At 47.0% G+C, this 21051-nt stretch overlaps 1 protein-coding gene across 3 annotated transcripts in view; it reads left to right on the top strand.

Annotated features, from left to right (window-relative positions):
• The window catches only part of FIRRM (FIGNL1 interacting regulator of recombination and mitosis), a 229243-nt gene that overhangs the window by 11367 nt on the left and 196825 nt on the right, over positions 1-21051 (top strand). The window contains exons 2-4 of one of the 3 annotated variants that reach the window (XM_075335975.1): positions 9526-9565; positions 9644-9732; positions 20155-20259. In XM_075335975.1, the coding sequence (XP_075192090.1) occupies positions 9526-9565; positions 9644-9732; positions 20155-20259 (234 nt within the window). The remainder of the gene's footprint in view (positions 1-9525; positions 9566-9643; positions 9733-20154; positions 20260-21051) is intronic. The other 2 variants (XM_075335974.1, XM_075335976.1) reach the window with 2 other exon arrangements.

The following is a 21051-nucleotide window of genomic DNA, read 5'->3' as shown; positions in this document are numbered from 1 at the left end:
CTCTTTCCATGTGGCTCATCCTGCCCTTTTGCTTGCAGATCCTTTTTGGGGTAGTGTAGGTAGCACCAGGCATGATGTCATTCAGCAAATTGCTGTGTGTGCTATTCTAGAGGCAGCTGGCTTGGCAGGTGGGCATATTTAAAGACAGTGCTGACCCTGTGATTAAAGCAGTCGACGTTTGAATACCAAGAAACGACGCCTGTGACTTAAAGGGATTGTCCAGTTAAAACAAATTACTACCTGTCCACAAGATAGGAGATAATGTGCTAATCGGTGGGGTCCAAGTGCAGAATAGAGTTTTTATCCGCTACAGAGCACTTTTATCCTTGTTACAAAGTATAGCAGCAGGGCGGATATCTGACTGCCTCTCCATTCATTACCTATAGGACTATAGGCAAAAGGCAAGCATACTGCACAGCAGCCCCATAAGGAATGAATGAGGCTGCAGTCCAGCATGTGCACTGTCTCTCCATACTAAGGATGTGTTCCCACTGAGGGTTTTTATTTTCATGACCTTTAGAAGCTGAAACTCCCAGGTTTTTATGGAGGATTTGGATAGATTGTGCTGCAAAAAATTCCCTAAACTCCTGTGAACACACTTCAATAAGGGTTAAGGCTTCCTGCTCTGCCAATCGGGGTAAGTCCCAGGTGTTGGAAACCCATTGATTAAAGCTCCACTTCAGTGGGGTTTTCTTTAAATTTCACCAGAAGAAAGATGCTTTTAATCTAAGTCCCCTGCCCCTGGTCTTATACTCACCCTCCGGCATCTTCATCTGTTATCACCGTTGCTCCCATTGGTCTTCTGGAGTTTGTGACCTGACAGCAGCTCCAGTGTTTCATGGAGCATGTCGGAGGTCACAGCCAAATACATCTCTATAAGAGCCTCGCTCTGGCCTCATTCTGGCTCTCTGAACTGTACTGGGAGTTTGTGATGTAACCAGACAGTCAGATGTTGCTGTTACAAGATTGCACCGCGGAACCGAAGCAATGCCAAAATAAGGTGAAAATGCCAGAGGGTGAGGGTGACCAGGGGCAGGGACCTTAGGTTTAAAAGTGCTACTCTAGCTCTGAGAAAAGAAACAAGCGCTGGAGTGGTGCTTTAGGCTACATTCACATGACCGTTCCGTTTTTGCAGTCCACAAAAATCGGTCTGTTTTTTTCACGGATGCATCAGTGTGGCATCTGTATGACATCCTTTCCGTTCCGTATACGGTCAGTGTGTCATCTGTGTGCTTTCCAGTTTTTTTGCGGACCGCAAAAAAACGGAAGCAGCTACAAAGATAAATAGATGGGTAGATATAGAGATGGATAGATAGAGGGATTGAAGAATGAATGAATGAATGAATGAATGAATAGAGGGATAGATAGATAATAGATGAGAAAGACATATAATGTCCTACCCCCCTGCATATTCTAAGCTGGCAACCTTTAGTGACTTTCATGTGGCACTAAAGGGTGTTTAGCCTTGTACTTAGCCAAAAAAAACCAAAAAATAAAAATAAATAAACGACGTGGTGTCCCCTCTATATTTTGTAGCCAGCTAGGGTAAAGCAGATGGCTGCAGCCTTCAGACCACAGCTGGCAGCTTCACCTTGGCTGGTAATCAAAAACAGAGGGCACCCCACGCCGTTATTTTACATTAAATAAATAATTTAAAACAGAAAACGTGGGGTCCCCCCCAAATTGGATCACCAGCCAAGGTAAAGCGGACAGCTGTTGTCTGGTATTCTCAGACTAGGGAGGTCCACCGTTATTGGACACTTCCCAGCCTAAAAATAGCAGGCCACAGCCGCCCCAGAAGTGGCGCATCCATTAGATGTGCCAATCCTGGTGCTTTGCCCCAACTCATCCCGTTGCCCTGGTGCGGTGGCAAATGGGGTAATATATAAGGTTGATGCTAGATGTGTAATGTCACCTGGTATCAAGCCCTGGGGTTAGTGATGTCACGGCGTCTATCAGATACCAGACATCACAACCCAGTCAGTAATAAAAAAAAAAATAGACAACAAAAAAGTTTTATTTGAAAAAAACACTCCCCAAAACATTCCCTCTTTCACCAATTTATTGAAAAGATCAATTAAATCCGGGTCCGGCGTAATCCAATAAGGGGATCCCAGGACGATCCATAGAATAGTCCCCATTCCCCATTGGCTGGGAGAGTAGTGCAGTGACCTGAGCTAACATCATGAGGTCAGCCCAGGTCACTGCAGGGGATGACGAGTGCTGCTGTCAGGAGGTTGGATGAGATCATTACCTGCTATGACGATCTCCTGCACTCCTGACTTCAGCGCTGTCACTGCCTTCTAAGTCCGCTGCGTTCTCAGCAGTATCGCGGGAGCCTGTGACATCACCGCTAGTGACAGTCTCGGGCAGCCCGCGAGACATGACGTGAGTCCGCGGTGGGCATAGAAGGCAGTGACAGCACTGCCGTCAGGAGAGCAGGAGATAGTCACAGCAGGTAATGATCTCATCCAACCTCCTGACAGCAGCGCTCATCATCCCCGCGGCTGCCCGCACTGCAGTGTGAGAAGCTGCTGATACTGCAGTGTGGGCAGACACTGACACACTGCTGTGTGGGCAGCCGCGGGGCTGGAGCGGGACACAGACTGCACAGGCACCCGACGGAGGTCACACGGAAGTGCTTCCGTGCGGTTTCCAGGGATTTTGCGGGCCCATTGACTTGTATTGAGTCACGGTCCGTTATTACGGAACAGAATAGGACATGTTCCATAATAACGGAACGGACATACGGCATCTGATGTGTTTTTTGTAGGATCGGATGCATACGGAAGTTCTTCCATGTGCCATCCGATCCTACACAAAAACATTGAAAAGATGGCCCTGTAGGTCCGCAAAAAAACAGGAACTGACCAGGACAGACTGAACGGTCAAGTGAATGAGCCCTTAACAAGTTATAGTATTCACTAGCCTGTGGATCAGTAATAACTTGTTTTCATTATACAACCCAAGTAAAGGGAACTTTTCTCCTTAGAAAACACTAACTGAAGATATAGGGTTAATCTGCAGGTAAATAGTGTTACACTGCTGCTTGTCCTTCTTGCTGAAAGTACTGCTTCTCCGAGGACATGAACTTAGTTTCTCTTGGGAGCCGGCTGCTTTAAGTCATGGGGATTAGTATGGAGCAGTTACAGTTATTGCTCACTATTCTGTAAGCACACCCAGCACTTTGATTGCCAGCCAACTCTTTGGTGCTTCTGTTCTGAACGGGGTGTGCGTGCAGTATAGTGAACGATTACCGTAATTGCTCTCTGCATGGCTTGAATGGTCCATGCATGGCCTGCGAGCCTCCCTGCACAGCCTCCGCGCCTGCGCGCCTTCCTGCACGGCCTCCGCGCCTGCGCGCCTCCCTGCACGGCCTGCGTGCCTCCCTGCACGGCCTCCGCGCCTGCGCGCCTCCCTGCACGGCCTGCGTGCCTCCCTGCACGGCCTCTGCGCCTTAAAGCTGATGGCTCTTGGGGGAAATAAGTTAATTTTCTTCCTGTAGTTGCACTTTCAGTAAGAACAATTGTATATATGCAAGTTAATAGCATTTTCCAAGGTAGCAGGTAGCCTTGAAGCCATGGCAGGGAGATGTTTTCTGTCGATGCTCCAGTTACAGTGTAAAAAGTAGGTAAAATAAAAATGTATCAGTTACATAATATGTCCCATAAATTGTTATAGAAGATCAATGGACATATAAGATGTGCCCTGGGTGGTCACAAAAGATTGTTAATGGATAATAAAATGTTAATACTTAAAAAGTCCTGCACTAAAAAATAGGGAAAATATTTATCATATTGTTAGATGAAGGAAATGATCGCTATTAAGGGGTTAAACAATAGGTAATTTTCCCTTGACACAATCTCTCAGGCCACGTGCGCACATTGCGTATTTGGTGAGTTTTCACCTCAGTATTTGTAAGGCCATGTACATGTTGAGCATTTGGTGTCTTTCCCTCAGTATTTGTAGAAGTGGTGCCCAGGTTTCTATTCTACTATTCCTCTGTTCCACCTCTGGATTTGGCTTACACAGAGGCAACAATCTCACTAAATACTCCGCTCTTGGTTTCCAATGCATACATTAATTTTGGTAAAATTAAGATTAGCTGTAACCCTACTGTCAAGACAGATGGAGCTTGTTGCCATATTTGTCCCATACAGTATGCACAGATGGAAGACCCACCATCAAATGCATGGAAGCATAGGGCTATGTGCGCACATTGCGTTTTTTCCTGCTTTTTGGCTGCGTTTAAAACTGCACTGTGTCATTGTCAAAATGCATGCGTTCTGCTTCCCCTGCAAAGTCTATGAGAAGTCAGCAAATTCAATGCACACGTTGCTTTTGTAAAAGCAGCGTTTTGGATGCCAAATATTTGACAAAATCGATGCGTTTAAAAAAGCAGCATGTCACGTCTTTTGTGCGTTTTGGTTGCATTTTCCACCCATTGAAATCAATGAGGTGAGTCAAAACGCAACCAAAATGTTTAGCTGCATTTTTGTTGCGTTCTGCATGCTTTTTTGACAAACAAAATGCAGGACTTTCGGTGTCTCTCTCTCTCTCTCTCTCTCTCCGGCCGGTTTCACACATCCGGCTTTTCGCCGGTTTGCCGGATCCGGCGCTCTCCCGTACAGACAATACAGTACAGTGACAGCGCTGTAACTTCCGGGTCACATGCGCTGGTCACATGACAGCATGTGACCGGCGCTTGTTGCGCTGTCACTGTACTGTAGTTACTGTATGGGAGAGCGCCGGATCCGGCAAACCGGCGAAAAGCTGGATGTGTGAAATCGGCCTTACTCCTTCATACTCACCGATCACCGGCGCAGTACTGCATACTGCTCCCGCGGCTTCTCCTGCTTTGAAAATGCTGGCCGCTCATTATTCCATCTCGTATTCACTGCTTTCCCCGCCCACCGGCGCCTATGATTGGTTGCAGTCAGACAAGGCCCCACGCTACGTGACAGCTGTCTCACTGCAACCAATCACAGCCACCGGTGGGCGGGTCTATATTTTGCATTAAGTTAAATATTTAAATAATTAATAAAACAGCGAGCGTTCCTCCCCAATTTTGATACCCAGCTAAGGATAAAGCCACATGGCTGAAGGCTGGTTTTCTCAGGATGGGGAGCCCCATGTTATGGGGAGCCCCCCAGCTTAAACATATCGGCCAGCAGCCGCCCTGAATTGCCGCATCAATTAGATGCGACAGTCCCGGGACTCTACCCAGCTCATCCCGAATTGCCCTGGTGCGGTAGCAGTCGGGGTAATAAGGAGTTAATGGCAGCCCATAGCTGCAACTAAAGCAGGCTTTACACGCTGCGATCTCGCTAGCGAGATCGCTAGCGATCGTACCCGCCCCCGTCGGTTGTGCGACACGGGCAAATCGCTGGCCGTCGCGCACAACCTCACACCCGTCACACGGACTTACCTGCCCTGCGACGTCGCTCTGGCCGGCGAACCGCCTCCTTTCTAAGGGGGCTGGTCGTGCGGCGTCACAGCGACGTCACACGGCAGCTGTCCAATAGAAGCGGAGGGGTGGAGATGAGCGGGACGTAAACATCCCACCCACCTACTTCCTTCCGCATTGGCGGTGGAGGCAGGTAAGGAGATGTTCCTCGCTCCTGCTGTGTGACACACAGCGATGTGTGCTGCTGCAGGAACGAGGAACAACATTGCTAATTAGAAGAGAACGATTTTTTGTTTCAGGACGACCTCTCCACGGCAAACGATTTTGGCCGCTTCTGCGATCGTTTTCGGTACACACTTCGATATCATTAATGTCGCCGGATGTGCGTCACAAACAATGTGACCCCGACGATAAATCATTAACGATATCGTAGTGTATAAAGCCCGCTTAAGTCTTAGGTTAATCATGGCAGGTGTCTATGAGACCTCCCCCCCCCCCATGATTAACCGGAAGTTAAAGAAAATAAACACATACACCTGAAAAAATCCTTTATTTGGAATAAAAGACAAATAAACCCTCCCTCTTTTACCACTTTATTAATCCACAAACACCACTCTAGGTCCGACACAATCCACACGGGGTCCCACGACGCTTTCAGCTCCTACATGAAGCTCCTGTGAGCTCCACGCAGCAACTGAAGTGAGCCGCGCGATGAGCGGTGACATCACTCGATTTACCCACAGTCACAGCTCTCAGGTGGAGGACTTCAGCTGTGGCAGCGGGTAAGCTGAGTCACGACACCACTAATCACGCGGCTCACTTCAGTCACTCAGGGGATTTGCGGTCACCGGTGAGGCCTTCATAGATGACCGCAAATCAGGCCGCGGCACACAGACAGAGCCACACGATGACAGTGAACTCGGGTGAAGTTCATCTGAGTTCATTCTGATCGTGATGTAGCAGAGCCAAGTGGGACCGCACTGTCAAAAATGCATTCAAAATGCATACATTTTGGATGCATGTTTGTCAAACGCTGTGTTTACAGTTGTCCAGTCTGCCACAGGGTGCATTTTTTTCTGCACTTGACAGATTGCAGAATGCGCACATACCCTAAGGCCTAAGACACGGCATGAAAATCGGAGCGTGTGGAATGCGATAAAACATTGCATTCCACTTGAATCAATATAAACCTATGCAGCACCCATGAGCGATTTTCTCATCCCTAATCGGACCGAGAAAACATTTGCAGCATGCTTGTTTCTCTTGCACCCATTCAAGTCTGTGAGGCAAGAGAAAGAAAAAGAAAAAGAAAAAAAAAAAATTGCACTGCACTCGCAGTACACCGGTATACTGCGAGTGCAGAGCGAAAATGGCAATAGCCAGCAACAGAGAAGAGAGGGAGATAAATCCATCCCTCTCCTCCTCAGCGCTGGCCCGCCGCTCCTCGGTGCTGGCTGGCCCGCCCCTCCTCAGTGCCGGCCTTCCCCCCGCAGCTGTGGTCCGATCGCATGATCGGATGTAGGTCGCAATGACACTCAGCTCCTGCTGTGCTGCCAGCGTGAGCTGAGTGTCATTCGAGGATCGCAGTAGCCCCCGTGTGGCCCCGGCCTAACAGAGTTTTTCTTAGAGAGGTTGTTCATTTAGTGCATATCATCAGCTGGTTCAGCATCTGACTTCAGAATGAGGCCCTGACGCACTCTGTCCGAAATGGAGAGGAGTTTTGAAAATGGCCAAGCATGTGCTTAACGTAGCACACCAATAGAGACGTGCATACGTCCCAACTTCTCCAATAGTAGCGGCCTCGTATACTGGGCTGGCTACTTTATATAAGTGCATTGTATAGCATTTTTTTAATACCAAAAGTGTTTGATAACACAGCACAACAATGATTTTGCTACTGAGGGTAAAACATGTGTTCTTTACTAATTTGAACATGCTGATTCCAAATATGAACTCAGAATTTGCACAGCACGTCCAGATTTTGAGTTATACTTAGAAAAGGCCATACGCCTATTCAGGCATTGTTGAAGGCATTGCACATGCGGTTGGAATGAAAGAGACCTATGCTTCTATGCAGATCATTCTGAAATTGATTAAATATTCAGAACATCAATGGAACATTTGTGCTGACCTCAAAGTTGTTGCACTAGTCCTTGGTTTGCAGTTAGGTTACACTAAGCATATGTGCTTTCTGTGCCTATGGAACAGTCGAGATGACAACAACCATTATAAAATTAAACGGTGGCCCAATAGAGATGAACATAAGATTGGTAAGCACAATGTTCAACACGAATCACTTGTCGATCCACTTAAAGTTTATCTTCCACCTCTTCACATTAAACTAGGACTAATGAAAAATTTTGTAGTAGCAATGGATCGTCAAGGGAATGGATTTAAGTATCTGAAGGAAAAGTTTAGTGCATTGAAAACTGAGGCCAAACTCAAAGCAGGAATCTTTATTGGTGAAATCCACCAACTAATCCATGATGAAATCTTCAAGAAAGAACTCACCCCACTTGAACTAACTGCATGGGATGCATTTATAGTAGTAGTTCAAAACTTCCTTGGAAACGAAAGAGCAGAAAACTATGCTGAACTAATAGACAATATGCTTCAAGCATACGAAATGCATGGTGCCCGAATGTCATTGAAAATGCATTTCCTACATTCACATCTTGACTTCTTTCCTCCAAATATGGGTAATGTCAGTGACGAACATGGTGAGAGATTCCACCAGGACATTTCTACTATGGAAAAAAGATACCCAGGTCGCTTTAACCCCAACATGATGGGCGATTACTGCTGGTTTTTGCAACGGGCCACTAGGACCACTCACAAGCGCAAAAGCAAGTGCCTGAAGCACTTTTAAAAGTACTCTGCTGAGTTCAAGGCGATTTCTTAAGCTACTATAAGTGATTTTTAAGTTTTTTGGTTTATTTACCTATACTTCTTTTTCAATAAAAATGATAATACATGTTGTGAAACTGTGGGACATAACGATTCTGTAACTTTATTAATTGCTTATGTTAATTTTCACAAAAATTGGAATAACTTAATATCCTGACGTGCTACAAAAAAACTAACTTCAGATTTGGATTCAGCGCATTCGATTTAGTATAGCGCACATGGTTTTTGCCAAGTAGCAGACAAAAAGTGTTTATTTGTTGTGCTGTGTAATTGGATCATTTGTACTAACAATCCGACAGACAATTAATCATCTACTTTTCAGTCAACTCAACACTATTCTCTATGGCTGACTTAAAGTGGTTACATACTTTCTTCATTATGTAACACGTGTGTTAGGGACATGATTCCTCAAGACTACACCGCTCTCTTCTCACAATGGCTTCTGGTGGAGAAGCGTCTATCCAGACCGGTATTGGCCTCCTCTTACAAAACACTGCACATGGGAAGGCTTTTAATCGGAGGCGGCTGATGGGCAAGACTGGTCTCGTGTCCCTCCATCACTTGTGAGTGGGATAACAGGAATGCTGTTCAGTCTGTAATGAAGGCTGCACCAAAAGTGGACAACCCCATTTAGATGTTCAGGCCAGATGTCTGTTGTCTCTGGTGGTAAACTTGGATATTTTGTACCGTAATAGAATCTCAGTCTACAAAATTGTTTCTCTTGCTTTAAAAAATATTTTCAGAGGTTTTTTGACTCAGTGTAGCTGTAATGTTAGCAAAAAATAAGACAATAATAAGATTAGGTTTATGTTTGGGCTACACTGGTATTTGTGCCTTGGTTTATGCTGGCTGTCGCTCTTTCTACATGGGTGTACTGATGACTAGACGTGAGTATGCTAAGACTTGACATTGGTTGTGCTAATCACTAGATGATGTACTGATGACTAGATGTGGGTGTACTATTGACTAGAGATGGATGTGCTAATGACTAGACGTGGGTGTGCTAATGACTAGACGTGGGTGTGCTAATGACTAGACGTGGGTGTGCTAATGACTAGACGTGGGTGTGCTGGTGCCCAGACGTGGGTGTGCTCGTTCCCAGACGTGGGTGTCCTGGTGCCCAGACGTGGGTGTCCTGGTGCCCAGACGTGGGTGTGCTGGTGACCAGATATATTCAGTTCATGTATCTTTAATTCCTTAATGATTCACACTCCAGATTTCAATGTTCAGATAACTGGAATGAAAAAATCCGTAAGTGACTTGAAAGTTTCTAATATTACAATGATATATTTTATTTCCATATTGTAATTTTGTTTTTCCTCCCATTAGGATTGTTTAAAATAGTTACAGGAATGTTTATGCCCCATATCCGTGTTTTGGAGTTGGAACAAGATGTATTTTTAAAACTTCTACCACAGGTAATAAAGCAGAAGACTGCTTTTACCAAATTACATGTAAAACAAATACCTGTTCTCTTGGTCTACCTTGCGTTTGTTCAGTTTGTCTGTTAATAGAAGGGGATACTTAGCCAGAAAGTCCTGTTTTTCTTTGTCGCTTCATTGGTGGAGACAAAGGAAACCATGGGTGTATGCTACTACCACTAGGAGGCTGACACTATCCAAAAAAGGTTAGCTCTTTCCCGGTAGTATACACCCACCGACTGGCACGGAGATCATCAGTTTAAGCTTAGTGTCTTAGTGTCCGTAGGAGGCAGACACGGGGCTGCATTCAGCTCCGTCTCTACCTTCGGTTTGTTTTGTTGTGTGTTATTAATGATTTCCCTTTGTCTTTCAGATACAACTACTACTGGCGACAGAGAGTAATTGGTCACCCTGGTCTCCCACCTAGAGACCGGGAGCACAGTGTGGGGTTGCGTTACAACTGTTGTCTGTCTGGCAGGTACCTCTCCCCCTATTCTTCTGTGGGGATGCCCAAAACACCCCTAAAGAGTGTTTTGGGCATCCACACAAAGGGATAGGGGGGAGGGTCCTTGCCTCTCTTTCTCTGCACGCTAGCACCCCTGAGTCTGACGTGCACGTTACGTAATACGAAGATGGTACCTGTCAGTTTCCCGACCGTCAACGTCTGGGATGCCTGATGACTTGTCTTCCTCAAGGTCCCTCCAGGACGGATCCATGGCGGGGCCTTCTGGACAGGAACAATCCCCTCTGTCCTGGGACGTGGAGGGCGCCAAACAACAACAACAAAAGAGCAAAAGATAATTTCCTGAGGTCTTCCCTAAGGTGCTACGCTCCCTCACTCCCTTGGCCTTATATTGGTATGTCCACGCTTCACTCTGTCAGCCCTCTAGCTTGTCCATTATGCCACCACAGGAGTCCCCCACTGGTCGCAGTGAGGATGCACCCCAAACCCTCTCAAATGGGCCATGGTTCTATTACAATCCGTGGACAACTTAATCAAGATATCTCAGACCCTGGTTTCAGTTATGGAACAACTGCCTATTACCGCCTCCGGAGCCTCTCTCACTTCCCAGGGCGAGATGGACCCTCCATTTCCTCTACTCCGACATGGCAGATCACACAGGAGGTCCAAGAAGCGAGTGCACACCAATTCGTTCTCCAAATACAGTGCCTTGCAAAAGTATTCGACCCCCTTGAATTTTTAAACTTTTTCCAGCATTTCAAGCTTCAAACATAAAGATACAAATTTTCAATTTTATGGTGAAGAATCAACAAGTTGGACACAATTGTGAAGTTGAACGATATTTATTGCTTATTTTAAATTTTTGTAAGAAATAAAAAAACTGAAAAGTGGGGCGTGCAATATTATTCAGCCCCTTTACTTACAGTGTTTAAAACTCACCCAGAAGTTCATTGAGGATCTCTGAATGATTCAATGTTGTCCTAAATGACTGATGATAAATATAATCCACCTGTGTGTCATGAAGTCTCCGTATAAATGCACCTGCTCTGTGATAGTCTGTGTTCTGTTTAAAGCACAGAGAGCATCATGAAGACGAAGGAACACAACAGGCAGGTCCGTGATACTGTAGTGGAGAAGTTTAAAGCCGGATTTGGTTACAAAAAGATTTCCAAAGCTTCAAACATCCTAAAGAGCACTGTGTAAGCGATCATATTGAAATGGAAGGAGTATCATACCACTGCAAATCTACCAAGACCCGGCCGTCCCTCAAAAATGTCATGTCAAACAAGGAGAACACTGATCAGAGATGCAGCCAAGAGGCCCATGATCACTCTGGATGAACTGCAGAGATCTACAGCTGAGGTGGGAGAGTCTGTCAATAAGACAACAATCAGTCGTACACTGCACAAATCTTGCATTTATGGAAGAGTGGCAAGAAGAAAGCCATTTCTCAAAGATATCCATAAAAACTGTTTAAAGTTTGCCACAAGCCACCTGGGAGACACACCAAACATGTGGAAGAAGGTGCTCTGGTCAGATGAAACCAAAATCTAATTTTTTGGGCACAATACCAAACGATATGTTTGACGTAAAAGCAACACAGCTCATCACCCTGAACACACCATCCCCACTGTCAAACATGGTGGTGGCAGCATCATGGTTTGGGCCTGCTTTGCTTCAGCGGGGACAGGGAAGATGGTTAAAATTGATGGGAAGATAGATAGAGCCAAATACAGGACCATTCTTGAAGAAAACCTGTTGGAGTCTGCAAAAGACCTGAGACTGGGACGGAGATTTGTCTTTCAACAAGACAATGATCCCAAATATAAAGCAAAATCTGCAATGGAATGGTTCACATATAAACGTATCCAGGTGTTAGAATGGCCAAGTCAAAGTCCAGACCTGAATCCAATCGAGAATCTGTGGAAAGAGGTGAAAACTGCTGTTCACAAACTCTCCATCCAACCTCACTCAGCTCCAGCTGTTTGCAAAGGAAGAATAGGCAAGAATTTCAGTCTCTCGATGTGCAAAACTGATACACACATACCCCAAGCGACTTGCAGCTGTAATCGCAGCAAAAGGTGGTGCTACAAAGTATTAACTTAAAGGAGCCGAATAATATCGCACGCCCCACTTTTCAGTTTTTTTTATTTATAACACCAAATTAAAATAAGCATTAAATATCGTTCACCTTCAAAATTGTGTCCCACTTGTTGATTCTTCACCATAAAATTTTAAATTTTTATCTTTATGTTTCAAGCCTGAAATATGGAAAAAGGTTGAAAAATTCAAGGGGGCTGAATAATTTTGCAAGGCACTGTATCTTTCATGTCCTCCAGGATTGCATTCTCCCTCTTCCCTTCTTCGGACATTCTGGCGGTTTACAATTCGGATCACTGTTCAGATTCTGACCCCGATTTGGATTCCGAACAAATTTCTAAGCTAAGTGACATGATGTATAGTCTAATTATAACCATTAAACAGACTCTCAATGTAAAGGATGAGGAACCAACTCAATCCTGCCAGTCCGTTCCATTCAAGAAGTGAAAAGACCTTCCTGGGTTTTCAGCAACCAGAAAGAATTCAACAAAATTTTCACAAAGTGGGTACATCCGGAAAAAAGATTACAAAGGATTAAGCTCACGAAGGTCCTGTACCCCTTTGTGGTGGATCTTCTCCGTAGGTGGTCAGAATCCCCTTGAGTGGATCCCCTGGTGTTCCAGCTCTCCAGCACTACTCTTCCTCTCTCTGATGGGGCCTCACTCAAGGACCCATCAGACAGAAACATAATCTCTGGCCAAGTCTGTTTTCAAGGCCTCCGGATCGACTTTCTGCCCGGCCTTTGCTTCCCCTTAGGTCTCCAGGGCAGTTTCCGCCTGGGCTAAGCTACTTCAGGGCAACCTTTCATGTGCCCCCACCTCTGAGCTGGCGAATCTCGCAGATCAGACTAGTAAATACCTTATTACAGCTTCTCTTGATGCTGCCGCTCGCTCAGCCCTTGCAGAAGGCATCATTGCAGACTCTGCATCCAAAAAGTCCCTAATCAGTTTCCCCTTCCAGGGCTCCAGACCCTTCGGAGAAAAACTAGATAAATTGATCTCTGTTGCCACCAGGAGTAAAGCAGGCTTTACACGCTACGAAATCGCTACAGCGATCTCATTGGGGTCACAGATTTTGTGACGCACATCCGGCCGCTGTAGCGATCTCATTGTGTGTGACTCCTAGGAGCGATTTTGGATCGTTGCAAAATCATCCAAAATCGCTCCTCGTTGACATGGGGGTCCATTCTCAAATATTGCTGCTGTCGCGTGGGCGAAGTTGATCCTCGTCCCTGCGGCAGCACACATCGCTACTTGTGACGCCGCAGGAACGAGGAACCTCTCCTTACCTGCCACACGCCAGCAATGAGGAAAGAAGGAGGTGGGCGGGATGTTCGTCCCGCTCATCTCCGCCCCTCCGCTTTGATTGGCCGGCCGCTTAGTGACGTCGCGGTGACGTCGCTGTGATGCCGAATGTCCCTCCCCCTTGAGGGAGGGATTGTTCGGCAGTCACAGCGACGCCGCCAACCAGGTAAGTGCGTGTGACGCTGCCGTAGCGATAATGTTCGCTGTGGCAGCGATCACCAAATATCGGCATAACGATTGGGGCAGGTGCTATCACGCTCGCCATCGCTAGCATCGGCTAGCGATGTTACAGCGTGTAAAGCCCGCTTTAGAGTACCTCCCTTCCACATCGAAGATGAAGACGCCCCATCCAAGGAAACGATCTTTCCCTTTCCACTTCTTTCGCCAATTTTCTATCAGAAATAATACCAGGTCTCCGACACGTCTGTGGAAAAATCAAGACCCTCCATAAAACCAGTTCCTTACTGGCATCCTCGCGGACACCAGAACAGGCTTTCCAGATGTAACAAATTTTCTTCCACATCACGGGACACCCCCATCTAGGAATCCTCTCATGGTGGGTGGTTGTCTTCTCCTTTTCAGGGAAGTGTCGCTTTCTGTAATCGACCGCACTTAGGTCCGAGACGTTGTCTCCTGTCTACAAGATAGAATTTTCCACACTCTCTCACCAATGCTTTTTCAAATCTCATCACTTAAAGGATTCCTCCCTCATCACAGGCTTCTTCAGGGCCATCCAGTCCCTCCTCAAGTCCAGAGTCATCATCCCCTTTCCCCCTTTTTGAGGTTTTATTCAAACCTATTTGTGTTTCCAAAGAAGGGTCAGTCTATCCTAGACCTCAAACTATAGAACAGGTGCGTCCGTCTCCGCCACTTCAGGATGGAATCGATCCGCTCTGTGATGGCCTTTATGGAGCCCAGGGAGTTTCTCTGTTAGGTAAACATCCAGGATGCCGATCCGATCTGCAAATCCCCATATTCCCATCTCACCAGAGATTCCTGCAATTCGCAATTCAGGATTACTACTTTCAGTTCACAACTTTGCTGTTTAGCCTGTCTACAGCGCCAAGGGTTTCCACTACGGTAATGGTGACGATGATGGCGATACTTCAGACCTGGTGTATCCTTGTCATTCCTTCAATGGACGACATTCTGATAAAGACCTCATCCCTCTCAGAATATTGCGATAGTCTGCAGATGACTCTGTATACTCCTTTCGCGTCCTGGCTGGATAGTCAACAAATCAAAATAGTCTCTGGTCCTAGCCCAACTCATCACTTTCCTGGGAATTCTGTTCGACACCGCAAGCTCAAGAGTCTTTCTATCCATAGAAAAGCACTCTGTAAATCTAGGAGGAATTCAAACTCAATGTCCATTTCCATGTTCTCTCTTATTCTGTATGAGTGTTCTGGGCAAGATAGTGGCAGCAATGGAGTCAGTCTATGCGCTCATTTCCACACTCGCCCTCTTCAGTATTTTCTCCTATCATGATTGGACAAGTCCACTCACTCTCTGGACTGTCTAGTTGTATTTCCTTCCCTAATCAAGAAGCCCGTGTAATGGTGGAGGCATTCTCCCTTAGTCCTTCATGGAAGATCATTCTTAGGGTACTTTCACACTTGCGTTTATTTCCTTCCGTTACAATCCGCCCTTTTGGAAAACAGCGGAATCCGTTAACGGATTCTGCTGTTTCCCATAGACTTGTATGGGTGACGGATTGTACCAAAAGGACCTGCGTTGCTTCTGCTTTGCGACGCTCCGTTGCTTCCGCCCAGCGGGAGGAACGCAGCATGTAACGTTATTTTGAGCAGCGAAATCCTCTGGATTTCACTGCGCATGCGCTTTTTTTTTTTTTTAAATCAAACTTTATTTTGGCTCGCGGTGGCCGAACGTTCAGCTGAGCACCCGGCAGTCGGCAAGCGACAGCGCTCAGCTGAACGACCGGCCGCCAGCATGCCCGGCCGCCGGCAAGCGACAGCGCTCAGCTGAACGACCCGGCCGCCAGCATGCCCGGCCGCCGGCAAGTCACAGCGCTCAGCTGAACGACCCGGCCGCCGGCATGCCCGGCCGCCGGCAAGTCACAGCGCTCAGCTGAACGACCGGCTGCCGGCATGCCCGGGCGCCGGCAAGTGACAGCGCTCAGCTGAGCGACCGGCCGCCAGCATGCCCGGCCGCCGGCAAGTCACAGCGCTCAGCTGAGCGCCCCGCCCGCCCGCTGGCATGCCCGGGCGCCGGCAAGTGACAGCGCTCAGCTGAGCGCCCCGCTCGCCGGCATGCCCGGGCGCCGGCAAGTGACAGCGCTCAGCTGATCACCCGGCGGCCGGCTGCAGGGAGCGATCAGCTGATCACCCGGCGGCCGGCTACTGGGAGCGATCAGCTGATCACCCGGCGGCCGGCTACTGGGAGCGATCAGCTGATCACCCGGCGGCCGGCTGCAGGGAGCGATCAGCTGATCGTTCACAATAGTCTGCCGCTGGTAAAACTGTAAGAAAAAAAAAATCAAAACAAATTGCGTTGTTTTGCAGCATCCGTTGTGCCACTATATGCAACACATCCGTTGCATCCGTTACACAACGCAATGCAACGGATACCGTTCAACGCAAGTGTGAAACTAGCCTTACCGATTCACTGGAAGATTATAACAACGGATGCCATCCTCCTCCTGGGGAGCAGTATTCCAGAACCTTACAGTGCAGAGACAGTGGAATACCTAGGAATCGTCTCTTCCCATCAACATTTTGGAACTCAGGGCAATTCTCCTGGCTGTTTGGCACTAGCAGGATCTTCTGCTTCTCTTTTAAAAAAGACTGGCCTTTTTATTATCCCATCCAGTCATCGCAGATGACTTCCTGCTTCCAGGTCCACCATTGCCCACTGGATCCGGTTTGCGATCTTGGAAGCTTGCTCAATAAGAGACAGAGCATGGCCAGGGTTATGGCTGATTCCACTCTGGCAGTGGGGGCCTCCTTGGCTGTTCCCCACCAGGCCCTGGTATTGCAGCTGTGCAAAACTACTACCTGATCTTTCATTCATACATTCACAAAATTCTACAGGGTTCATATCTACGCCTCGTCGGATGCGAGCCTCAGTAGAAGGGTCGTACAGACAGCTGTGACTCGCAATCAGACTTTAGGGTTCTATCCTGTGCCCACTACTAGGGACTGCTTTAGGACATCTCATGGTCTCCTGTGTCCCCCGATAAAGTGATAAAAGGATATTTTGGGTACTCACCATAAAATCTCTTTCTTGAATCCTTCATTGGGTGACACAGCACCTGCCCTTGTTTTTCAATTCTTTAAGTGGTTATGTTGTACTGTTAACTACTTAACTGTTGCTTCTCTTACTGCTTTCTCACTAACTGATGATCTCCATGCCAGTTGGTGGGTGTATACTACAGGGAGGGAGTGTCAGCCTCGTAGTTGTAGCAGCATACACCCATGGTCTCTTGTGTTCCTCAATGAAGGCTCCAAGAAGAAAGATTTTACAGTGAGTACACAAAATCTTTTTCACACGATATTCACATGAACAACAGTTTAGTAACAAATATTTTTCAAGACACTCCCAAATACAAAGCATTGAAGAACAATATGATACTACATAACAAAGTGAGATTATGACTCCTTCTTAAAGGGGTTGTCTAAAATGGGAAATGAAAATTATAAAGCATAAATATACTTAAAATAAAAACCATACATGTCTTCCAGCACCCCTACTCCTGCAATGCATAGCTCACCACTACTCAGAAAATCTGTGCATAATAAGAAATGTCCAAGATAATAAATAAACCAAAAGTAGATTGAACACTTGCGCTACAATGCTGATGGAGACATTGTTGATCAAGTGGTCCTGTGTGTAGACCACCTAAAAGAGGAGGTTAAAATTAATAATTAATAGATTTCTGAGCATCCAATAAGGGTACATATTGTACTGGACCAGTACTGGCCACAACGCTCTGAGCACAAAGAAAAAATTAGATTTCAATGCAAAACGCAATACCTCTCTCTAAGATTAGTACAGAGCTGCACAGTAGTGACAGTACCACAAACAATGAGTGTCACTTAGAAAACAAAGGGTTCGAAGGCTGCAGATGGTTCTAGCAGGCAGTACGCTTTGCCCATAGTGGAACTTGAGTGAAATTCCAACTCGTCCCAGAGTAAGTTGTGCAGAGCGGGTGGCAGGGTATAACGCGATACAAGCCGGAGCACCCCGGCCAATGGTGTCAGAGCTGTATAGAAGTCCTGTGTAAGATAGCCTGTGACGTCACAGGGTCAAATGGTGAGCGCTACGGGCTCACAGTGGGTCCAAAAACCAATGCTTTTCAAAAGACTGTGCGTTCTTCGTCAGGGATTACAGACCCAGGAATATAGTGTGCCGACCCAACGTCAGCAGCAGCCGGACTGCTCGGATCCGGATCCGCAGTGTGGCTCGAGGGATTCTCCGGACCCGGGGGTCACGCGGACACTCCAAATAAAAGGGGACGTATTTGTACGGGATTTGCTGTAATCAGTCTGACGCCACCCACGGTGTGTGGTGAAGTGTGGCACCACCGCTGCTGCTGTGGGGCACCCGGGGGCGATGGGATGGCAGCTGGTTGTTAATCCCTCCGTGGGTAGGGATGGTTGCCCCGGGACCCGGTGACTCGGTGCAGGGGACGGTGATGGCAGGGGCCGGCGCGCCTGGTCAGACCAGGAAGTCTCAACTTACGGTTAAATAAATCAGACAAGTCCAGTGGTTAACCAAGGTGCTGGTGGCCAGGCCGCCGCGGCCGGGTGTACTCTGGTTTCCCACCCGGGCTGGTGGGCTGTGTTACTTTCCTCTGCATTGTGTTGTGATGTGGTGGACTTCCCGGTGTGGAACACGGGAGTCCGCTCCCGGTACTTCTGTTGGGAGCCGTGCCCGCTGACGCTGACCCGTGGGATCTACCGGGCCCTGGCGGATGCCCTATTCCTCTCTGTGGGTGGTTGTCTGCTTTTGGGACTTTGGTTGGGACAGGACCTATAATCCTGTCCTCAATTGGTTAATTAGCTAGGCCGTTGGTTCCGGTCCTGGCTTCAGGGTCCAAGTACCCCCTCTGTGCACGGTTTCCGGGTCAGTTCTCCAATGTCGGTACCGGCGAGCTCCAACCCTGCCCTGGTCCACCTCGGATCTCCGGCTGCCGTCTTCCCGTCTCCTGTCAGACACGGACCACCGTCTGCCACCTAGCTAGTACGTCAGGGCTCCAACCCCGACGCCTCTGCTCTCAGTACTTGAGCTTCACCTTCACGCTACTCCTCCACTACTACTCCACTCCAACTCCTCAACTTGACTCTCTGACTTAGACTGACTCTTTTCCCTCCCCGGGCTCTCCAGACCCCTAGGTGGGTGTTCTCCATCCGCCTGGTCCCGCCCTCTGTTGTGCCTGTCCTACCCTGAGGGGGGTGACTAGGATTTCAGGTCGGCTGTATGTAACCCTGTGAGGAAAGGTGTTGTGCGGGGCCTCTACTGCGTGACCACCTGGCGGTGCCAGGTCTTCACAATAGCTCATATTTAAAGTTGCGGACCCCCTAGTGGAGAATCCGAAACAGTTAAGGCCACCCACCTATTCCCAACTTTCTAAAATGCCTGTGGTCATCTAGGCCTTCGAATACTCCATTTTCTAAGAAAGTGGCAGTCATTGTTGTGGCACTGTCGCCACTTTGCAGCTCTGTACTAATGTTAGATAGAGGTATTGCTTTTTGCATTCAACCTAATTTTTCTTTGTGCTCAGGACGTTGTGGCCAGTACTGATTTTGACAGCGCAATCTAAGTGGCTAGCAGGTACTGGTAGATCTTTGATCCACCCATGCCTGTTAGCTCCACATGTCTTCTGATCAGATCAGCAGGCATGTGCAGAGATTACCGCGGGCTCGCCACCGGGGCTCTTGGTAATTAGGGGGACACGACCTAGGATGTACAAATCTGTCCAAGGTCGTGAAGGGGTCAATATTATTGATTAAATAAACAACTTGTAAAGTTAGGTTCCCTTTACAATGGTTTTCCATGAGCAGATTTTTGTTATATAATCTGTGAGCAGCATAATGTAGGGGCAGAGAGCTTCAGTGTTTCACCTACTGGGCTGCTTGGTACAGTTTTGATAGAATCCCTGTTTTCTTTGCTGTGGATGTAGCAGTGCTTAGAATACTGAGCTGTGTATAACCCTGCCCACATAACTGACTGGCAGCTTCCTTGTGTGCACTGTACTTTGTTAGCAAGCTGCCAATCAGTGGTGGGGTTAAACAGCTACACAGATTAGCCTGACTGGTCTGCATGTGAGACCTTGTCCTGTAGTGATAATCTCCTGTTGATAAAACACTGATTGTATTGAAACTACAGTGCAGAGCCTAATAAGAGACACATCTCTGGAATCAGGCTCGTTGCCTCTACATTATGCTGCTCTCAGATTGAATAGCAAAAACTTGCTGACAGATTTCCTGTTAATCCAGTTTCAGAATAGATATCGTTAGGAGTTATGGCAGTTAATTTTGGGTGATAATCACTTATGAGGATAATTGACTTTTCAATATTTCTTTTCTTTAGGTTGTAGAGCATTTTCACAATTTACTATCTGAAATCTCAAGTCACGCATCAAAGTTATCAAGTCAAAATACTGAAGTGAAGAACACGTTGCGGAATATCCTCCAGGTATTTCTAAGTATCCTACTAATCCCAGGTGTCAGCAAACCAGGCAGTAATAATAAAGAGAAAAGACTGGCATGCACACATTTGGGATCTCCAGATGAATTAGTGTATTTATTATTAATATACAAAAGGACAGACATTAGCAATAATAAAAACATTTAAAAAAAACACATACACAAGGGCATGTTCCTGTATAGAACAAATGTCCCCCTCCTCCCACACACAAGGGCTAATATACAGGCAGGTCAAACGTATTTGCACTGCAGGATAACACTACACACAAGTTAACATTAAGTGCAAACAATATGCTTGCAGATTTAGTAAATACAACCATTGAATACTTAAGTGTGCTGCCAGCCTAGAAAATCACCATGTGCCTGCAACACCAAGGAGTGGTAGTTACCCATAGCTACCTAACCACATGGAGAGCCTCCACAGGAGTCCATACGAAGGTCAAGTGGTGTCTCAAATGACCTGAAGCCCCATACAATACAGGTGAAGGAGGGGAAAGAGAGCCCACCATCCCATGCGTATCGCCAACAAACATTTGGCTTCCTCAGGGATAGGAACAGTGGTGAGTTACAGAATTGGAGTGATGGAGCGTTTCAATGAGCAAGCAAGCGAAAAAAGGGTCATAATATGCGGGAAGAAACAAGTCATCAGAAAAGAGTGCAATAAGTAAGATGACAGCACATGGAAAATGAGGTGGAGCAGATTCCTAACAGTAAATACTAGTGAAAGAACTGGGAGTTATCTAGAGGCAAGTGGGGAGAAATAAGTCAAGGAGTAGAAGAT

This window comes from Anomaloglossus baeobatrachus, chromosome 2 (assembly GCF_048569485.1).
Source record: "Anomaloglossus baeobatrachus isolate aAnoBae1 chromosome 2, aAnoBae1.hap1, whole genome shotgun sequence".
Lineage (NCBI taxonomy): Eukaryota > Metazoa > Chordata > Amphibia > Anura > Aromobatidae > Anomaloglossus > Anomaloglossus baeobatrachus.
Note: the sequence above shows the minus strand (reverse complement) of the source record. Positions and strands in the feature narration are given on the sequence as shown.